This window comes from Syngnathus scovelli, unplaced genomic scaffold, assembly GCF_024217435.2.
Source record: "Syngnathus scovelli strain Florida unplaced genomic scaffold, RoL_Ssco_1.2 HiC_scaffold_23, whole genome shotgun sequence".
Taxonomy (NCBI): domain Eukaryota; kingdom Metazoa; phylum Chordata; class Actinopteri; order Syngnathiformes; family Syngnathidae; genus Syngnathus; species Syngnathus scovelli.
The window spans coordinates 1,133,609-1,152,608 of record NW_026061323.1 but is presented as its reverse complement, the minus strand read 5'-3'; the positions used below and the strand labels follow the sequence as shown (position 1 = coordinate 1,152,608).

Genomic DNA, 19,000 nt, shown 5'->3' with positions numbered 1-19,000 from the left:
TATTGGAGTCAGCTGAAGTGGGTTCAGTAGATCTATATTATAATCACCACAGACATAGACCATTTTCGTATTGATTTTTCTTTCATACATTCTTGATAATAGTTCACTAAATGCCTCAATACTTGAACCTGGACATCTGTATACACAGCTTACCAAAATGTTTTTTGATGATTCCATTTCTATTTCAACAGTAATACATTCCATGAGATTATCTATTGCTTGAGACATATTTCTTACTATCTTACACTTACAGTTTTTGTCTATGAATAGAGCAACCCCTCCGCATCTTTTTCCCATCCTATTTAATGTATAACTCTCATACCCCTCTATGTCAATCTTTTCAGCCTGATCTTCCTTTAACCAGGTTTCAGATATTGCAATAACTGTTAGAGATTTGCTCACTCCAACTTATTTTGCAAGAACCAAACAGGAGACAAGCAAGTTCTTTTAGACACCTGCAGGTGGAGAGTCCATTCGTCGCTCTCTGAACAGCGATTATCGAATGAAGTCTGAAAAGTCTCCTTCCTGCAAGGGCATATTTATTAGGAGGAACAGAGTGGGGGTGAGAGTGGGGGTCAGAGTAGACAAATGGCCGAAGCCCCTGGCTGATCAAAGCACAGCAGGGGGTCCTTCACGATGTTGTGTAAACAAAACAACTTTGATTGCTTCCTCTGCAGCTAGTCAATCAGTTCAAAAGATCTTAGCACTTTGTTCTACTACTTTTGTTAAGACAGGACAGGCGAGGGTAATTATTACAGGTTACATTCCAACATAATCCTACGATAAAGATAACCTGGAAAACCCTAACAATAACAGTAAACGGATTATTCATATCTTTTAAACATTGTTTGATCTTAGAGATGTTTGCTTTCAAGCTCCTACTATTAAAATGTATAATTGACATTGCCCTATTTGTTGCTACATTCTCGCTAAATTGCTCTACAGTATAGTATTTACAGTTCGTTTGATTGTAGTTGATAAAGAAGTTATTCACAGGATCAATATTGTTCTCTATATCAAATCCCTTATGATCAGTGTAATCAAATGTTTTCAAATCAAGTTCTTCATTTTCAGCTATTAGTGCTTGTTTGTTAAACAGACCAGTTGGAAAGGAAAGGCATTTGTCAGTACTGTTCATGATAGGTTGATAAGTTCACCAGGTTTTTTACCTTCCATGATATAAAAGTATCACAACATGAGGTTCTAAGTAATGATGTACAGGTTACTGATCTCCTTCATACCGCTTAAGTTGCTCTATGGCACTAATGCAGAAACCATGAGAACTCTCTGCTGCTCCAACAGGTTTGATGAATACCTTACAACCTGCAGTCCAAGTGGACTGTATTTTACCGTTTTTCTTAAGAGCTCTTGCTTTTTAGCTATTTCACCATTTTTCTTGGTGAGGTGTTCATTCATGTATATGTTCGTGCCTTTTAATTTCCTACCTTGTTTGAGTAGATTTATCTTACTTTTCCTATTTGTAAAGCGGACAATTATAGGTGGTATCTTGCTATCTAGACTCCTCGTTGGCAGAGTGTGGCATGCCTCAATATTGATAGTGTCAATGATGATGTCTTTGCTGTGGAGGAAAGATTTTACCTGCTCCTCGGTTGTCTCCTCATGTTCAGGATAGTCCTCTGAAGCAAGGCCTTTCACAGCCTGCTGGTAGCTTCGTGGTTTAATCTTTAAACCTGTGATGATGACATCGCTCATTCTGGAATACTGCTCCAAGTTGTCTAATCTATTTTCCAGGGTGACTATTTTCTTATTTTGTTCAGTATTTAATTGTTTGAGCCGCTTCACCTCTCCCATCAGCTCTGTAATAATGGCCTGTTGCTTCATTATGGTTTCAAGAGTTGAAGACATCACTTCCATTGATAGCTTCAGTTCCTCCATGTCCTTCTGGAGCAATTTCATGGCCATCCTGACTATCAACCTATACCTGATGGTAGCTTTCTTCCTGGGGCTGGAGATGCTATCCCACACAACCCGGTGTCAGATGACCTCCTAGGGCGGCTGGTGGTGCCAACTCACTGGAGCTAGTGGTGGCTATCCTCCTGAGCCTGGTGATGGTAGTCTGCTGAGCCTGGTGGTGGTTGTCCTCTAGGGGTTGGTGGTACTAGCTTACTGAGCCTGATGTTAGCTCTCTTCCAGGGGCTGGTTGTGCTAGCACACTGGGCCAGATGGTAGCTCTCCTCCTGGGGCTGATGGTGTTAGCCTCCTGGAGGTCCGGTGTAGACCGCAGGTCCGGCGTTACTGGCACGCAGTCACCGACGGTCACAGGTCCAGCGTTGCTGGGACGAAGTGCAGCACCGACAGCGGGTCCAGCGTTGTTGGCTCGAGGTCCGGCAACGGCAGCGAATCCGGCGACGTTGGAGTGGGACACTAATGTGACCGCGAGTCCAATTGCGCCGGGAGGATTCCCAGTGGCGGCCGCGGATCTGGCGGCCGCGGATCTGGCGTGGTTTGATAGTATTTCGCTTTAGAGTTGAAAATGACCGTGTTGACGAGCGCGGTGCGAGCTAGCTAGCAGCTTAGCATTCAACGGAACCACGTTAGCTGATTACATGAGAAAAATGTTGGAACGTCAAAAGAATCTAACCAATAACACTGGTGATGAACCCATTTCTCCGCAGGAAGACCCCAAAGTGGTACCGGGAGACTGGGTTTTGATCAAGAGTATCAAGAGGAAGAATTGGCATTCACCCAAGTCGGAAGGTCCCTTTTTGGTACTACTCACGACACCTAATGCTTTGAAAATAGCCGAACGCAACACGTGGATTCATTTATCTCATTGTAAAAAGGTGATCTCTGCAGACCCAACCTAAGTACAGAAGGTGAGCAAAGTCTGGTAATAGTGCCTGATCCTGGTGCCAAGATCCAGGGTTGACACGAAAGCTAGCAGAAGCCAATTTCCAAGACACCAACCCGAAGCTCAGGGTGTTGACTCTGAGGAGATCAAAAAACATGAGCATTAGAGAGTCATTTAGTGAGTACTTTAATCAGGCTGTGGCCTGTGCAAAGTCTGCCATGTGTTTTTGGTTGCTTTTGTTGGTTTGTGTTACCATTGTATTTTTTTCGGGGGTTATTTTATTTGGAGGGATAGAGTACCATGAGCCTCGAACATTGTTCTCTCAGGCAAATACCAACAATTCTAATCAATATGGCTCATGGGGAAAATTGCTAGACATAAGCGCGACACTAAATCCCCTTTTGATCAGGTTGTTTGTGTTCCAGAAGCCGTCCGTGTTCCAACTTGCGTACCATGGCTTTTGTCTTGGGCTTATAATAACTCATTAATGTTTACTGTGGCTCCTAATACATCTTCTTCTATTATTTTACCTATGAAAAGTTTGAAAGGGTTTCGTAATGGTCACCCCACTACTGGAGATAAATGGCTCGGGTATTGGTGGTATTTAACTGGCCACCCGGTTAGCACCGGCTGGGGCACCCTTGTCACCACACAAATGCGAGAGTATTGGCCCTCTGGTTCCAGTGAAGAGGCTGTGTTCTTTGCTAAACGAGTGACTTTGAAAAATCAGGGCACGAGCCTCCTTTTGACTCTTACACTCCCTGATGGTCAAATTCGTCCTCCAAATGCCACCTTGTTTAACACTTCTTGTTGGGGTTTTCAACTGTGGGCTTGGTCCTCTGGAATCGATCCTCGCTTTCCTATTGCTATTTGCCTTAATAAAACAATGTCGGTCGCAGACCGTCCCGTTACAAATAATTACACCCTGTCAGCAGGAGCAAAAATCACAAGTATGCTCCTCACTGATGTAGACAGCTATTTTGTGGCCTCCACAGGGATAAGCGGTCAAACCAACAACTGGCTTCTTATGGCTGAGCAGGCCGCAAAGATGGCTAACACCAGTTGCATTGCATGCATGGGTCCAAGACAGGTATGGGCAAACTACGGCCCGCGGGCCACATCCGGCCCGCGGGACCGTTTAATCCGGCCCGCCAACCCTAAATAAATTGTATTATTAAACTTTTTTTTTCGGTCATTTTGCCTGCAATGACTGCGTTTCCCCAGTAGATGGGGAACCACTCGCCTGCGCATTTACTACCGGAAGCCGTGTCAGAAAGCTCGGTGCACACTCACAAGTGCGTGTACGTACTCAGTAGTACGGAAATGGCGCACTCGCGCTCTATTTGTAGCAGTGCCGAATTTAGAGCGTGGGCTGTGACGACAGCATTCTTGTAATTTGTGCGCCGAGTTTTCGGATACAGTTTTACGCTAAAGCCACCCACAAACCTTCCCCTGGAATCCTTCCATTAAAATGAGTCGCCCAAGGAAAAGCAAGGTGGACACTGAGTGCCGAGTGTTTAAAAAGAGTGGCCAATTTGGCTCGACGTACGCGACGTGACGTTCAGCCACATGAGCATCAACATCAAATGAACACTGAAAATGAAGGGGAGGCTCTCAAGTTTGTTGTAAAAAAATGCATTTTGAATATGATCTGTACAAATAGCAGGGATTGAAACTAGCGACCATTCTCATTTTCAAACAATGCAGGATGCTCAAGGACATTGATGCACCACCTGTTTGTGACTAATCTTAACCTTTAAAGTTCTTAAGGCTTACTTTAAGGAAGTGTTTTCCGTTTCCTCACTTCTGTTACCAGGTGTTTGTGAGTTAAAACTCTGCTCTGATTTTCAGATACCCCTCACCGTGTTGCCGTTTTGATTGCTTTATTTGGATGTATGCTTTCACCGATTCTTCAAGATGATATATTTGGTCAGAATGTTTGCCGTTTGATGTGATCTCATAAGATAAACATACATCTTTCATTTATCTGACCTGCAGGCACTGAAGTGATGGAGACTGTTATTCATAATAACAGTGTCATATTTTATGAGAATCACTGATAGCAGTTTTTTAGGGATGTTTTTTTTTTAATGCTGTTAATAAATGCATTTGTTTTCAAAAAACCTTTTTTGAATATCCATGCTTTACTACCTACTAAAGGCCAAAACCTTTTATGCAATGACCTTTACAGGTGGTTTATATTACTTCACACAAACACTACATCCATCTGCTCCTGGTTCGGCCCCCCGGTCAAAATTTAGAACCCAATTCGGCCCGCAAGTCAAAAAGTTTGCCCACCCCTGGTCCAAGACCTCTTTTGAAAATCATACCTGCAAATATAGTTCCTAAGTGTGCTGTTGCTTTAATGTTAAACCCATCCATTTCACCCACTCATGATTGTTTTAAATGGGATAAGGTTTACCCTGTTGCCTCTATGACAAAATCTAAACCCCTTTTTTCGTCCGATGTAGCTAAGGGTAATTTTACATGCATTAGATTACCTGGTACCGGTGAGAAGCTCGGCGCCCTACCTACTCCATGGTGTGGGTCCATGGCCAATGTCACTGCCCCTTTTTTGCCCATTGCTCGTAGTGATATTTGGTTTTGGTGTAATAGTAACAAACTTTATGATAGGTTGCCTTTCAACAGCTCCGGAATTTGCGCTTTGGTAACCCTATTGCTACCTGTTCATTTTATACCGATGTCCTCTTATGATCTAACATCTTTTGCTAAGTCCGTAGTGCCCATATTCTGGCCGAGAACGAAACGAAACGCCGAATGGCGGGGCACAGTTAATCCAACCTACATCGACGCCATTGGTGTTCCTAGAGGAGTACCGGATGAGTATAAGCTGGTGAATCAGATAGCAGCTGGTTTTGAATCCGCCCTGTGTTGGTGGTGTACTCTTAACAAAAATGTTGACAGGATTAACTACATCCACTACAACGTGCAGAGGCTTGGAAACTGGACCGAGGCGAGTTTCAAGGCGGTCCACTCCCAACTGGCCGCTACTTCCCTCATGGCTTTCCAGAATCGAATGGCCCTTGAAGGAGAGTCCAGAGCTCTATTCGAACATCGCTGTACGCATAGCGACGAATGGACTCTCCACCTGCAGGTGTCTAAAAGGACTTACTTGTCTCCCGTGTAGTTCTTGCAAAATAAGTTGGAGTGAGCAAATCTCTAACAATGTCTGCACATGGCATTTTGTCCTTGCACTCTTTTATCATGGTGTCTTGTCTGTGACTTCTTATTTCACATAGCATTTTTTCCTTGCACTCCTTTTGATTCTCATGACGTCTTGTCTATGACTTCTTTTTGTTTATAGAATCTCGTTTCTTTTCTCATGAGACAAACCCCACGCTTCCCCCCACCTCAGGGGCTAGTATCACATTGTGGGTAGGGCATTCCTAAATAAAAGAGTGAGGAGCGCAATCAGACCTTTAGTGTATTTCGGGACTGCTGTAAGTGTGAATGCACTCCTCGCGAGAAAAGACTCAACATTCTGCCTCACTGGTTTTGTCTGCTGATCCTTTTTCTGATTTTGAACCTAACAGAAACCTTGAACCACAGATGGGAGGATCCACCTTTCATTATCACCAGGCTGCAATGGATGCAGAGAAGGCACATAAAGTACATACTAATATAAAAAAAAATCTAAGAAAAAGTTTATGTCCAATTCAAAGCGAAGAGCTGCAGGAGGTGCCCTCGATTGTCCTGGCAGTGTCTTTGAGGGGGTAATCCGCTGCAGTTCCCTCATCTTGATTGGTCCACGAGAATCCAGACAGCCGCTGTCAGCTTGGGTGTCACCTAACCACCTCCCCAGCCAGGGAGGGGTGGGGGGGATGGGGGGGATGGGGGGGGAGGGAGCGAAAACACAAACTCCAGCCGAATCAGGCACTACAGGTTAATCAAAGGCCATATCATGGAAATGTGTCTTTAAACGTGTCTTAAATGTTTCTACTGAGGTAGCAGTTCTAATATCCATTGGTAGGGCATTCCAAAGCTCTGGAGCCCGAATAGAAAATGCTTCAGAACCTGCAGCCATTTTTTTGGCCCTCTGGGTCACTAAAAGACTAGCGTTTTGCAAGAGAAGGTTACGAGACGGAACGTAAGGAACAACTAGGTCGACGAGATATGACGGCGCTAAGCCATGCAATAATCTATAGGTGAATAGAAGAACCTTGAAGTCACATCTTAAATGGACCGGGAGCCAATGTAAGTTGGCTAATATTGGGGTAATGTGATCAGATTTTCTTGTCCGTGAGAGCAGACTTGCAGCAGCATTTTGTACTAACTGTAGACTTTTGATACTGGATTTAGTAAGACCAGAGAATAATGCGTTACAGTAGTCCAGGCCCGACGTAATAAACGCATGTATAATAGTTTCCGCATCACCGGTCGAGAGGATCGGACAAATCTTCGCAATATTACGAAGGTGAAAAAGCGCAATTCTAGTTATGTTCTTAATGTGCTTTCGAAAGGAGAGCGTTTGGTCAAATATTATCCCGAGATCAGTTACAGTATCGCTCTGAGTGATAGTACGGTTATCCATAGTTAGAGTGGTTTTCCTTAAATAAGTGGTGATAACGAGCTGGACCAATTATCAACATCTAAGTTTTATCTGGGTTAAGACGAAGGAAATTGAGAGACATCTATTGCTTGATCTCCGCAAGGCACGCCTCAAGATTACAACAGTCCCGCGGATTTGTCATCAATAACGGCATATATAATTGAGTGTCATCCGTTAACATTGAAAATTAATATTATATTTACGTATTATGTCCCCAAGCGGAATCATATACATATTAAATAGAATTGGTCCGAGTACCGATCCCTGCGGGACACCACACGTAACATTATAGAGCTCAGAGGTCGCATTGCCATGGACCACTCGGTGCGATAGGAATAGAACCAGCGTAGTGCTGACCCTGAAATACCAACACAGCTTTTAAGGCGCTCTAATAAAATATCAAAGTCAACAGTGTCAGAGGCAGCACTAAGATCGAGTAATAACAATACCAATGAAGTGTTTGAATCCATAGCTATGAGGGGATCATTAGTCACTTTAGAAAGTGCTGTCTCGGTGGAATGATTCGCTCTAAAACCAGACTGAAAAGATTCATATCGATTATTGGCGGCCATGTAATCAAGAAGTTTTGCTATGAATGGGAGATTGGAAACTGGCCTATAATTACTGAGACAGTCCGGGTCGAGATTTGGTCGCTTAAGTAGCGGTTTAATGACAGTGGTTTTAAAGGCTGTTGGCACTATACCAGAGGCGACAGACAGATTAATTATATTTAAGACGGACGGTCCTAAAATTTGAAATAATTCTTTAAATAGTTTGGCTGGAAGCGGGTCGAGTAAACATGTTGTTTGTTTAGCCCCACTAACCAATTGTGTAAGCCTTTCAAGGGACACGCTTTTAAAATTTGAGAGGGTTATTACATGGTCGTCAGCGCCGGTAATCGGCAGTCTCGACTGAGCGATTGGAACGGTCATCTTGATCTCGTCCCTAATGGATTAAATCTTTTGAGCGAAAAATTTCATGAACTCGTCAGCTGAGTGGAAGGAGCTATCGGAGGTCGGCTGGCGTAGTGTTAGCTTTGCCACTGTATCATATAAGTATTCAGGATTGTTTTTATTGAGATTAATAACTTGCGAGAAATAATTAGTTTTTTCTAAGATAAGCGCATCTTTATATTTCAGGAGGCTGTCACGCCATGCCTGATGGAAAACCTCAAGTTTGGTTACACACCATTTGCGCTCATGCTTTCTACATAAATGCTTAAGCGTATGTGTTTCATCTGTGAACCATGGAGTAGGCTTTCTACAGTGAGTTTTCAGACGCATAATGAGATACTTAACACCCCTCAGGCCGCAAGATGTGCACCGCCCTTTCCGGTCGACATATTTTGTAGTTTTTTAGCCAAGGTAGCGTTTACTTTTTTGTTGTTGTTGTTGCTTTATTCAAACAAGGTAGCGTTTACTTGCGCCGCAAACTTTTTGATTGATTAAAAGATATCAACGGCAGAAGACTTGTCCATACATGACACAATAAAATAAATCCCCTCACAATATTTATGAACGACTTGTAAACAAGTACTGCAGTCACGCTATGACGTAAGCTAATGCCAGTGCGAGCGAGAAGCTAACGAATGCTTTTATCACATTGTGTTCCCCAAGAATAATACAAAATAAACCCACAAGAAGTGAAAACATACAGCGCACAGCTTCAAAATCAGCAGACAGACTGATGCTAATGCTTTGAAAACGAGTGCAGACACAATATTATTAAAGTGAAATACAGTTTATTATTTTTGTGTCATCTCAAACTTACCGCTTTACTGTGTCCATCGTTTTCATACATTAAAGGAACTGAACCATCAATGAAATGAAGTCTTTCAGCAAATCCTTCTCCATACTGACAAAAGATTTCTGAAACACTCCTAAACAAGCAAGACTTTGCCCACAGACGTCAAAGTCAAAGTCAAAGTCAAAGTCAGCTTTATTGTCAATTTCTCCACATGCCAAAGACACACAAAGAAACCGAAATTTCGTTCCCCCCTATCCCACGGTGACAAGACATGGCTCACAACAGACAAACAAGTAAACAAGTATAACAAAAGCGTGCTGAATAAATAATGAATAAATAAATAAATAGGAGGAGCAGAAAAAAAAAAAAGGAGCAAGTGCGCGTACAGCAGACATTCCCGAAAATAGCGCAACAGTGCCGCACGCTACGCAGAAGGGGGTAGCGAGTTCAGGGCCCTAACAGCCTGGAGAAAGAAGCTGTTGGCGAGTCTGGTGGTGCGGGAGCGCAGGCTCCTGTACCTCTTCCCAGAGGGCAGAAGGTCAAACAAAGAGTGAGCCGGGTGACTCACATCTCTGGCAATCGAGGTTGCCTTGCGGGCGACATGGGAGGTGTAAATGTCCTTCAGGGAGGGTAGCGAAGCACCAATAATCTTACCAGCCGTATTCACTATGCGCTGCAGGGCCTTCAAGTTCTGTTCAGTGCAGTTACCACCCCAGACAGCGATGCAACTGGTGAGGACGCTCTCAATGGTGCCACGGTAAAATGTAGACAGGACTGCCTGAGGAGCACATGCACGCCTGAGCTTCCGCAGGAAGTACAAGCGGCGCTGAGCTTTCTTTGCCAGTGACGAGGTGTTTTCGGACCAGGAGAGGTCCTCACTGATGTGCACCCCCAGGAACTTGGTGCAGCTCACCCTCTCCACCACAGCACCGTCGATGATCAGCGGCAGGTGTGTTGTGTGACCCTTCCGGAAGTCAACAATCATTTCCTTGGTCTTATTGACGTTCAGCAGGAGGTTGTTGTCCCTGCACCACGTGGTCAGAAGGTCAACTTCCGACCTGTACCGAGTCTCGTCGCCCTTCGTGATGAGACCCACCAGAGTCGTGTCGTCAGCAAACTTCACTATGCGGTTGTCGCTGTAGGTCGCAGTGCAGTCATGCGTCAGCAGGGTGAAGAGCAATGGACTGAGCACGCAGCCCTGGGGGGCTCCCGTGCTCAGCGTGATGCTGGCGGAGATTTTGTCGCCAACACGCACCACCTGAGGCCTCTGACAGAGGAAGTCCAGTATCCAGTTGCAGAGGGAGGTACTGAGGCCCAGCTCGTCGAGTTTGCAGATGAGTCGCTGCGGCACAATGGTGTTGAAGGCAGAGCTGAAGTCCACAAACAGCAACCTCACATATGAGTCCTTTCTCTCCAGGTGGGTGAGGGCCGAGTGGAGGGCAGAGCAGATGGCATCCTCAGAGGACCGCTTGGCACGGTACGCAAACTGGAAAGGGTCAATGGTGGGGGGGAGAACGGACTTGATGTGCTCCATGACCAGCCGCTCAAAGCACTTCATGATGATGGGCGTCAGTGCCACAGGGCGGTAGTCATTGAAGCAGGACGGTGCAGGTTTCTTTGGCACAGGAACGATGGTGGCAGCCTTGAAACACGAGAACACTGTTTGAAAAATTATAATTGACCAGCCACTTCTTTGAGGTTCTGATGTTGTGCAATGATTTATGTGGATGTCATGCATCCAACAACAGAACATTTTGATCTCTCCACTTCGGCATCCGAGAGTTGTTTGGACTACAAAAGTCTCACTGAGTAATAAACAAAGTGGATTCATCTTAAACATGACGGATTTGTGAATCTGCAATGTTTATTACTTGGATTTCCGTTTGGCAACACCCATGACCTTGTTTGGTTTGTCCCGCCACAACGGATGTGATGTAATAGATATAAAAAACGTCATAGAAAACGGAGAAATCTGAACAGAGTAAAAAATAGCCCTCCAAAACGATCGTAACAGTATCTCTGCAGCAACTGGAGGGATAATATTACACTTTTCTACACTCCTGGATACTCCAGATACACAAGAAAATGATTTTAAAAGCAAAAAAAGAGATTTTCCATGATATTTGTGCTTTAATATTATTTTTTATTGATAGCTTGAGTCATAAGTATCCAATGAAATAACTCACTTACTTTTCAGTCAGAGTAGGCAAAGATTTAGAGAATACATACTTCAGCAGTTCCAAATCATAACGAATGACCAGAAGTGCTCAATAGATTTACATAGTCAAAGCAATAAAATGAGTGTAAATAAAGGATCTTTTGTGGTGATTTCTGTGTGCGCGCTTCTCCGTAGCTGATTGCCTTCCTCTTACAGTCCTGCTGATTGGTTGCTGCAAGGACACTAACAGCTTTGTCATTGGCTGCTGCTAGGAGATGCAAACTTCAAATCTGCTGCCGTCAGTGTGAAGCAAGGCCCAAATGACAGCTGTCACATATCCGTCCTTGCAGCTGTCATCTCGATTTTTTCTGCTGTAGCTATAGCGCTTGTTTGTTTAGTTGATTAGTGGTCAGAGATTATTTTCTCTGATTTGGTGAGCGAACAGTTTTCTGTTATTAACACTATTGCAGTAAGTAGTTCAATTATTTTTGTTCCCTGTTTTTTGTTAGTGTAGGAGGATAGGTTTAGTTAAAGGAAAACTTTAATCATTCAGCCATTTCCAGCAGTAAAAGCTTTCTCTAAAATGAATTTGATCTCTAATATTTCTCATGTACAATAAAACGTTTAAAAACGTATTTTGCCATTTGCTGTCGACTAAATCGACCAATCATGGCTCGTTTGATGTTCTCAAGCTGAGCTGTGATTGGTCACATATCTGACCCCTCAGGAACTGTGATGTCATCAATTTTAGCAACAGGTGCCCCCTGAGATGGCTCAACACAGAGGGACTTTGCGGCTTAATTCATATTCCACACATCAGAAAATTGCCTTTAGATGAGTGGCGCACGTAGAACCTATTATTGTAAAGTAATAACTATTATTTCTTTTATTAGGTTATAACATGGTATTTTGAGTGATTCGATTTTAACTGAGTGTAAATGTTAAAATGGACAGTTTAGAATAACCACTGCAAAGGCGATAGGCCCACTGAAAACATACATACGTACATATATTATACGTCGTTAGTATAATTGTACACAATTCCATTCATAAAACTGTATTGAAGTATTGAATTATTTTTTTTATAAATGTACATTGAATGCATATATTTTAATTGTTACCCCCGAGCTTGATACGAATGAGATTGTTTATTATAAATTGAAGATGTCAAAGTTATTTAAAAATAGAAAAAATATACATTCATAAATGGCACATTAAGATGACAATCCAAGAAGAGTTTAAGTTCTAGCTCCTGCAATAATAATAACCATAAAAAATGTTAATGATTGTCAAGTAAATTCAAAAAGACAAAAACGCGGGTGCCCGCGGAGTAGGAAACCGTGAACGCGCACGCACACCGCTTAGCATACTACCTACGTACGCTTTGGTGCTACGTGCATGTTGTGGAGAGCGAGAAGCCGCTCTCTCACTCTTGACACGTATCAGGTTGTTGAATGGACGGACATTTGTTGGCAGCTCGCACTTTTAATCTTTTATTTTGTTCATCTTTTTAAGAACACAAAACGCCAGTATGTTGTCGACAGCAAGCCAGGTCTTCAGAACATTTTCCACCTCCTCTGTGAGTAAAAGCTGCTTTTGTTGCATTCATACAAACTTGCCACTGACACATATTCATTGACTGATGCGAAATCGCTTAGGCTTAGAAAGACTTGAATATTTCCCATATTAATCCATAGCTGTACGGATTTGTCTCTACTGTGTTGCACACTGCAAAACGTAGAGGAGTTGCATCAGCACGTTTTTTTTTTTTTTTTTTTTTTATAATCACGGAGGGTAGTGATGCGACCGTCCATGACTTACAAAGAATATTCGAAATCGTGGAATTACTGCCTGATCCTGTTTAACGAGTGCTTCTATTATTTGAGATTTTAGGTAATTCTAATATAATCAGTGAATAGTGGCTGTGAACCATTTGCAACATGCTATACGATACCGGCTGCCTCGTGCACTTGACAGAGCCAACTCGCAGCCCCTTTTCTCTTTACACGTGTCTGGAACAGATGGGGAGGGTGAAGGCGTCATCGTCAGTCAGCCAGTAGCTTTTCTCGGCTCTTATTCTGGCCAATGGCAAATGCTTTATGATAAGTGTTTATGATAACACAACTGGTAAGGCAAACATCTTGCTTCTTGGAATTGCCATCGAGGGAACCCAATGTATGGAACAGAGTGGCAAACGCAACTGCATCCAATGTTCATTCCCATGAAGCTAAAGGTGGAAGGAAAACTGTTGTCTGGTAATAAAGAGCACAATACATAGAATATAAAGAGCACAATACATAGAATGCTTTATATTTTCAGTGACACATGTAATTAAGTAAATGTGTTTAACAAAAATTTCATGATTTATTTCATTATTTTAACTCTATTTTAAAGCTGTCAAATTCATCTTTTTTTTTTTTACCTCAGAACAGTCCAAATCCTCTGTCAGCCTCTCAACAGTAATTGTTCATTAATTTTAGTAGTAATCCCGAAGTATAAACATATTATCTTTTGTGTTTAATCAAAACAAGGCAATTTCAACATTTGCTTAACTACGGAGAACATGAACTGAATCAGTCTTATAAAGTTTGGTGAGTACAGCATTAGTCCCTCTTATCACAAAAATACAAGATTTTTTACATTAAATAATACAATTGTTTTGTGATACACCTACATGCAAAATAAAATCATATTCAATTATTCGATTAATCGATTGAAAAATCGATAGAATAATTGCTGATAAAATATTGCATTGTGACAGCCCTAACACATTTATCCGTCCATCCATCCATCCATCCATCCATCCATCCATCCATCCATCCATCCATCCATCCATCCATCCATCCATCCATCCATCCATCCATCCATCCATCCATCCATCCATCCATCCATCCATCCATCCCCACCCACTATACGTGCATTATATACATGTATATCTGCAATATACCATATTTTCCGGACTATAAGTCGCTCCGGAGTATGTCGCACCAGCCATAAAATGCCCCAAAAAGTGACAAAAAAAACATATATAAATCGCTCCGGAGTATAAGTCGCATTTTGGGGGGCAATTTATTTGACAAAATCCCACACCAAAAACAGTCATGAACGAGCAACAACAGGCTAAACCAGGGGTGGGCAAACTTTTGGACTTGCGGGCCAAATTGGGTTCTAAATATTGACCGGGGGGCCGAACCAGGAGCAGATGGATGTAGTGTTTGTATGAAGTAATATAAACGACCTGTAAAGGTCATTGCATAAAAGATTTGGGCCTTTAGTAGGTAGTAAAGCATGGATATTCAAAAAAAGTTTTTTGAAAACAAATGCATTTATTTACAGCATTTAAAAAAAAACATCCCTAAAAAACTGCTATCAGTGATTCTCATAAAATACGACACTGTTATTATGAATAACAGTCTCCATCACTTCAGTGCCTGCAAGTCAGATTAATGAAAGATGTATGTTTATCTTATGAGATCACATCAAACGGCAAACATTCTGACCAAATATATCATCTTGAAGAATCGGTGAAAGCATACATCCAAATAAAGTGATCAAAACGGCAACACGGTGAAGGGTATTTGAAAATCAGAGCAGAGTTTTATCTCACAAACACCTGGTAACAGAGGTGAGGAAACGGGAAACACTTCCTTAAAGTAAGCCTTAAGAACTTTAAAGGTTAAGATTAGTCACAAACAGGTGGTGCATCAATGTCCTTGAGCATCCTGCATTGTTTGAAAATGAGAATGGTCGCTAGTTTCAATCCCTGCTATTTGTACAGCTCATATTCAAATTTTTTTACAACAAACCTGAAAGCCTCCCCTTCATTTTCAGTGGGAACAGTGTTGGTCTCCCTTTTTTTGCTAGTGTGTCATAGTCTGGAGTAAAATTTGTTGTGGCAATTCTTAGGAGAGATCCGAGGTGTTGGTCCGTTTACCTAGATCTGTGACGGGTTGATGTCAAAGTCAAAGTCAAAGTCAGCTTTATTGTCAATTTCTCCACATGCCAAAGACACACAAAGAAACCGAAATTTCGTTCCCCCATCCCACGGTGACAAGACATGGCTCACAACAGACAAACAAGTAAACAAGTATAACAAAAGCGTGCTGAATAAATAATGAATAAATAACACAACAATAAATAAATAAATAAGAGGAGCAGAAAAAAAAGGAGCAAGTGCGCGTACAGCAGACATTCCCGAAAATAGCGCAACAGTGCCGCACGCTACGTAGAAGGGGGTAGCGAGTTCAGGGCCCTAACAGCCTGGAGAAAGAAGCTGTTGGCGAGTCTGGTGGTGCAGGAGCGCAGGCTCCTGTACCTCTTCCCAGAGGGCAGAAGGTCAAACAAAGAGTGAGCCGGGTGACTCACATCTCTGGCAATCGAGGTTGCCTTGCGGGCGAGATGGGAGGTGTAAATGTCCTTCGGGGAGGGGAGCGAAGCACCAATAATCTTACCAGCCGTATTCACTATGCGCTGCAGGGCCTTCAAGTTCTGTTCAGTGCAGTTACCACCCCAGACAGCGATGCAACTGGTGAGGACGCTCTCAATGGTGCCATGGTAGAATGTAGACAGGACTGCCTGAGGAGCACATGCACGCCTGAGCTTCCGCAGGAAGTACAGGCGGCGCTGAGCTTTCTTTGCCAGTGACGAGGTGTTTTCGGACCAGGAGAGGTCCTCACTGATGTGCACCCCCAGGAACTTGGTGCAGCTCACCCTCTCCACCACAGCACCGTCGATGATCAGCGGCAGGTGTGTTGTGTGACCCTTCCGGAAGTCAACAATGATTTCCTTGGTCTTATTGATGTTCATGTGGCTGAACGTCACGTCGCGTACGTCGAGCCAAATTGGCCACTCTTTTTAAACACTCGGCACTCAGTGTCCACCTTGCTTTTCCTTGGGCGACTCATTTTAATGGAAGGATTCCAGGAGAAGGTTTGTGGGTGGCTTTAGCGTAAAACTGTATCCGAAAGCTCAGCGCGCAAATTACAAGAATGCTGTCGTCACAGCCCATGCTTTAAATTCGGCACTGATACAAATAGAGCGCGAGTGCGCTATTTCCGTACTACTGAGTACGTACACGCACTTGTGAGTGTGCACCGAGCTTTCTGACAAGGCTTCCGGTAGTAAATGCGCAGGCGAGTGGTTCCCATCTACTGGGGAAACGCAGTCATTGCAGGCAAAATGACCGGAAAAAAAAAAAAAGTTTAATAATACAATTTATTTAGGGTTGGCGGGCTGGATTAAACGGTCCCGTGGGCCGGATGTGGCCCGCGGGCCGTAGTTTGCCCATACCTGGGCTAAACGATAGCAACAACAGGCTAAACGATAGGTATGCTAACGTGACAAACACAAACAAAGAGCTGAGAACGGGCCTGACGTAGCATATAGAGTGATTAAGGACAACTTATTACATGAATAACATGTTTATAAAACCATCGATGTCACTCCAATTCATTAAATTCACCGATCGTTTGATACGATAGCAACAGGCTAAACGATAGGTATGCTAACGTGACAAACACAAATGAGGAGCTGAGAACAGGCCTGACGTAACATATAGAGTGATTTAGGACAACTATTACATAAATAACATGTTTATAAAACCATCAGTGTCACTCCAATTCATTAAATTCATCGATCGTTCGATACGATAGCAACAGGCTAAACGATAGGTATGCTAACGTGACAAACACAAACGAAGAGCTGAGAATGGGCCTGACGTAACATATAGAGTTATTAAAGAAAACGATTACATGAATAACACATTTATAAAATCATCTGTGTCACTCCAATTCATTTAATCCACTGATCGTTCTTTGTCAACAATGGGTGCGCGCGGCTGAGGGCGCTTGCACTTCAAAATATTCCACAGGCTCATATAACGATAGATAAACTATATTTCAAATAACTATAATATAAGCAATAATATTATCAAACCATCCGTGCACTTTAAATCCATCGATCAAATTCCTCGTCCTTTGTCAACATCGCCGCGCGTGCGCCCTGACGTCGGCTTCATCTTTATTCCACAGATCTAGTATATAACTAGTATATTGTAGCGTTAACAAAGTACAAGGATAGACGTGGGTTTGGTAAACGGCTCTTTATTAAACAAAACAAATTTCCAAGCGTGTAGCGGCGTGGACTTCCAGACACGAGAGCTCCATGGCATAGGACCAGGCGTGCGTAATGGTCCGAGCCCCATGCACCGTTCGCGGACAGCCACTCGGCCGAGCGCCGGCCCCCGACTCAGTAGAGTAGGACTGGGCGTGCGTAAAAGCCATAATAGTTTTTCAAACCTTCTCTGTCACTCCAAATCCTTAATTCCTTCAAACTCTTTGTCCTCTGTGTCACTTAGAAATGATCACCGCTAATGATGCCGGTAGTCCTTTGGTGGGTACGTTTGTCCTTTATGTAAACAACCGCCGCGCTGCGCCGTGCCACTGACGTCACTTGAAATAGTAATCCCTTGATACATCACGGTTCTCCAAACTTTCTTTCTGCTGCTCGATTACTGTTTTCAGCTGCATATTTTACAACTTCAAGTTTGTAATCTGAAAAATATGAGTTTCTTTTTGGTGCCATTTGTCTTAAGCCCACCCAGTTGATGAGTCACGGCCAACGGTGAAATTTAGAGCGCCCTCATCCAGTTTCGTCTGAAAATATAATTTTTTTTCACATGTAGTTTTTTGTTATGTTTATTTGGTTGTTTTATCAAAGTTAAAGTCTGCTTTATTGTCGATTTTTCTCATGTACCAAGACACACAAAGAGATAGAAATTGCGTTCCCACTATCCCACGGTGAGATAGTACGCATATGTATACAAGCAACACAAAAAAAAAAACAAGAAGGCACAAACAATGAATAAATAAGAGTGTTGAATAAATGATAAATAAACAAATAATAATAAATAATAATAATAAATATAAGAGGAGCAAAAATGGAGCAAGTGTACATACAAACAAATAATAATAATAAATATAAGAGGAGCAAAACTGGAGCAAGTGTACATACAGCAGACAGTGGACTTGGATATGGTGCTTTAAAGTGTTAATTGCTTTATTTGATGTTTTCTCTATTTTTTAAGTTTTGAATATGTTCAACATAAAGATATAAAAGCATGTGAAGTGATCAACTATACTAAAATAACATGGGAAGTGGTCAACTATACTTGTAAGTAAGTGATGTCTTGATAATCAAGTAAAAATTTGTGAAAAAAAAACATATATAAGTCGCTCCTGAGTATAAGTCGACCCCCCCACCCAAACTATGAAAAAAAAAACGCGACTTATAGTCCGGAAATTACGGTATGTGTGTGTGGGGGTCGGTTACAATTTGTACAATGCCTGAAATTAATTTATTTTCTCCTCCTATTACAGAATCACTTCCAGAATAAGCTCAGGCTAGCTATAATTGGCCAGAGCTTGTTTGGCAAGGAAGTGTACAGCAACCTGAGGAAACAGGGTCACAAGGTGGTTGGTGTGTTTACTGTACCTGATCAAAACGGCAAGGCTGATCCTCTTGGTAAGTAAGGAACTTATTTGTTTTCATTTTGTGTAGACAAGTAAAAAGAAAATGCATACACTAATGTTTTTTGTTTTTACAAAGTAGTACTTTTGACACACGTGTCTTAAAGTTGTCAAGCCAAATCAACTAGAATAGAATAAAATACAAATAGGGAAAAAAAATCCACCCACGGCCCGGTGAGTTTTAACAA

The 19,000-nt window shown here is 42.5% G+C and overlaps 1 protein-coding gene across 2 annotated transcripts in view; it reads left to right on the top strand.

The window, feature by feature from the left end:
* Positions 1-12,648: 12,648 nt before the first annotated feature.
* LOC125992619 (mitochondrial 10-formyltetrahydrofolate dehydrogenase) overlaps positions 12,649-19,000 on the top strand; it is a 60,859-nt gene continuing 54,507 nt past the window's right edge. The window contains exons 1-2 of one of the 2 annotated variants that reach the window (XM_049761719.2): positions 12,649-12,865; positions 18,663-18,807. In XM_049761719.2, coding sequence (XP_049617676.1) covers positions 12,818-12,865; positions 18,663-18,807 — 193 coding nt within the window. In that variant the 5' untranslated portion in view covers positions 12,649-12,817. Of the gene's footprint in view, positions 12,866-13,402; positions 13,542-18,662; positions 18,808-19,000 lie in introns of those variants that run through there. The other variant, XM_049761720.2, reaches the window with a different exon arrangement.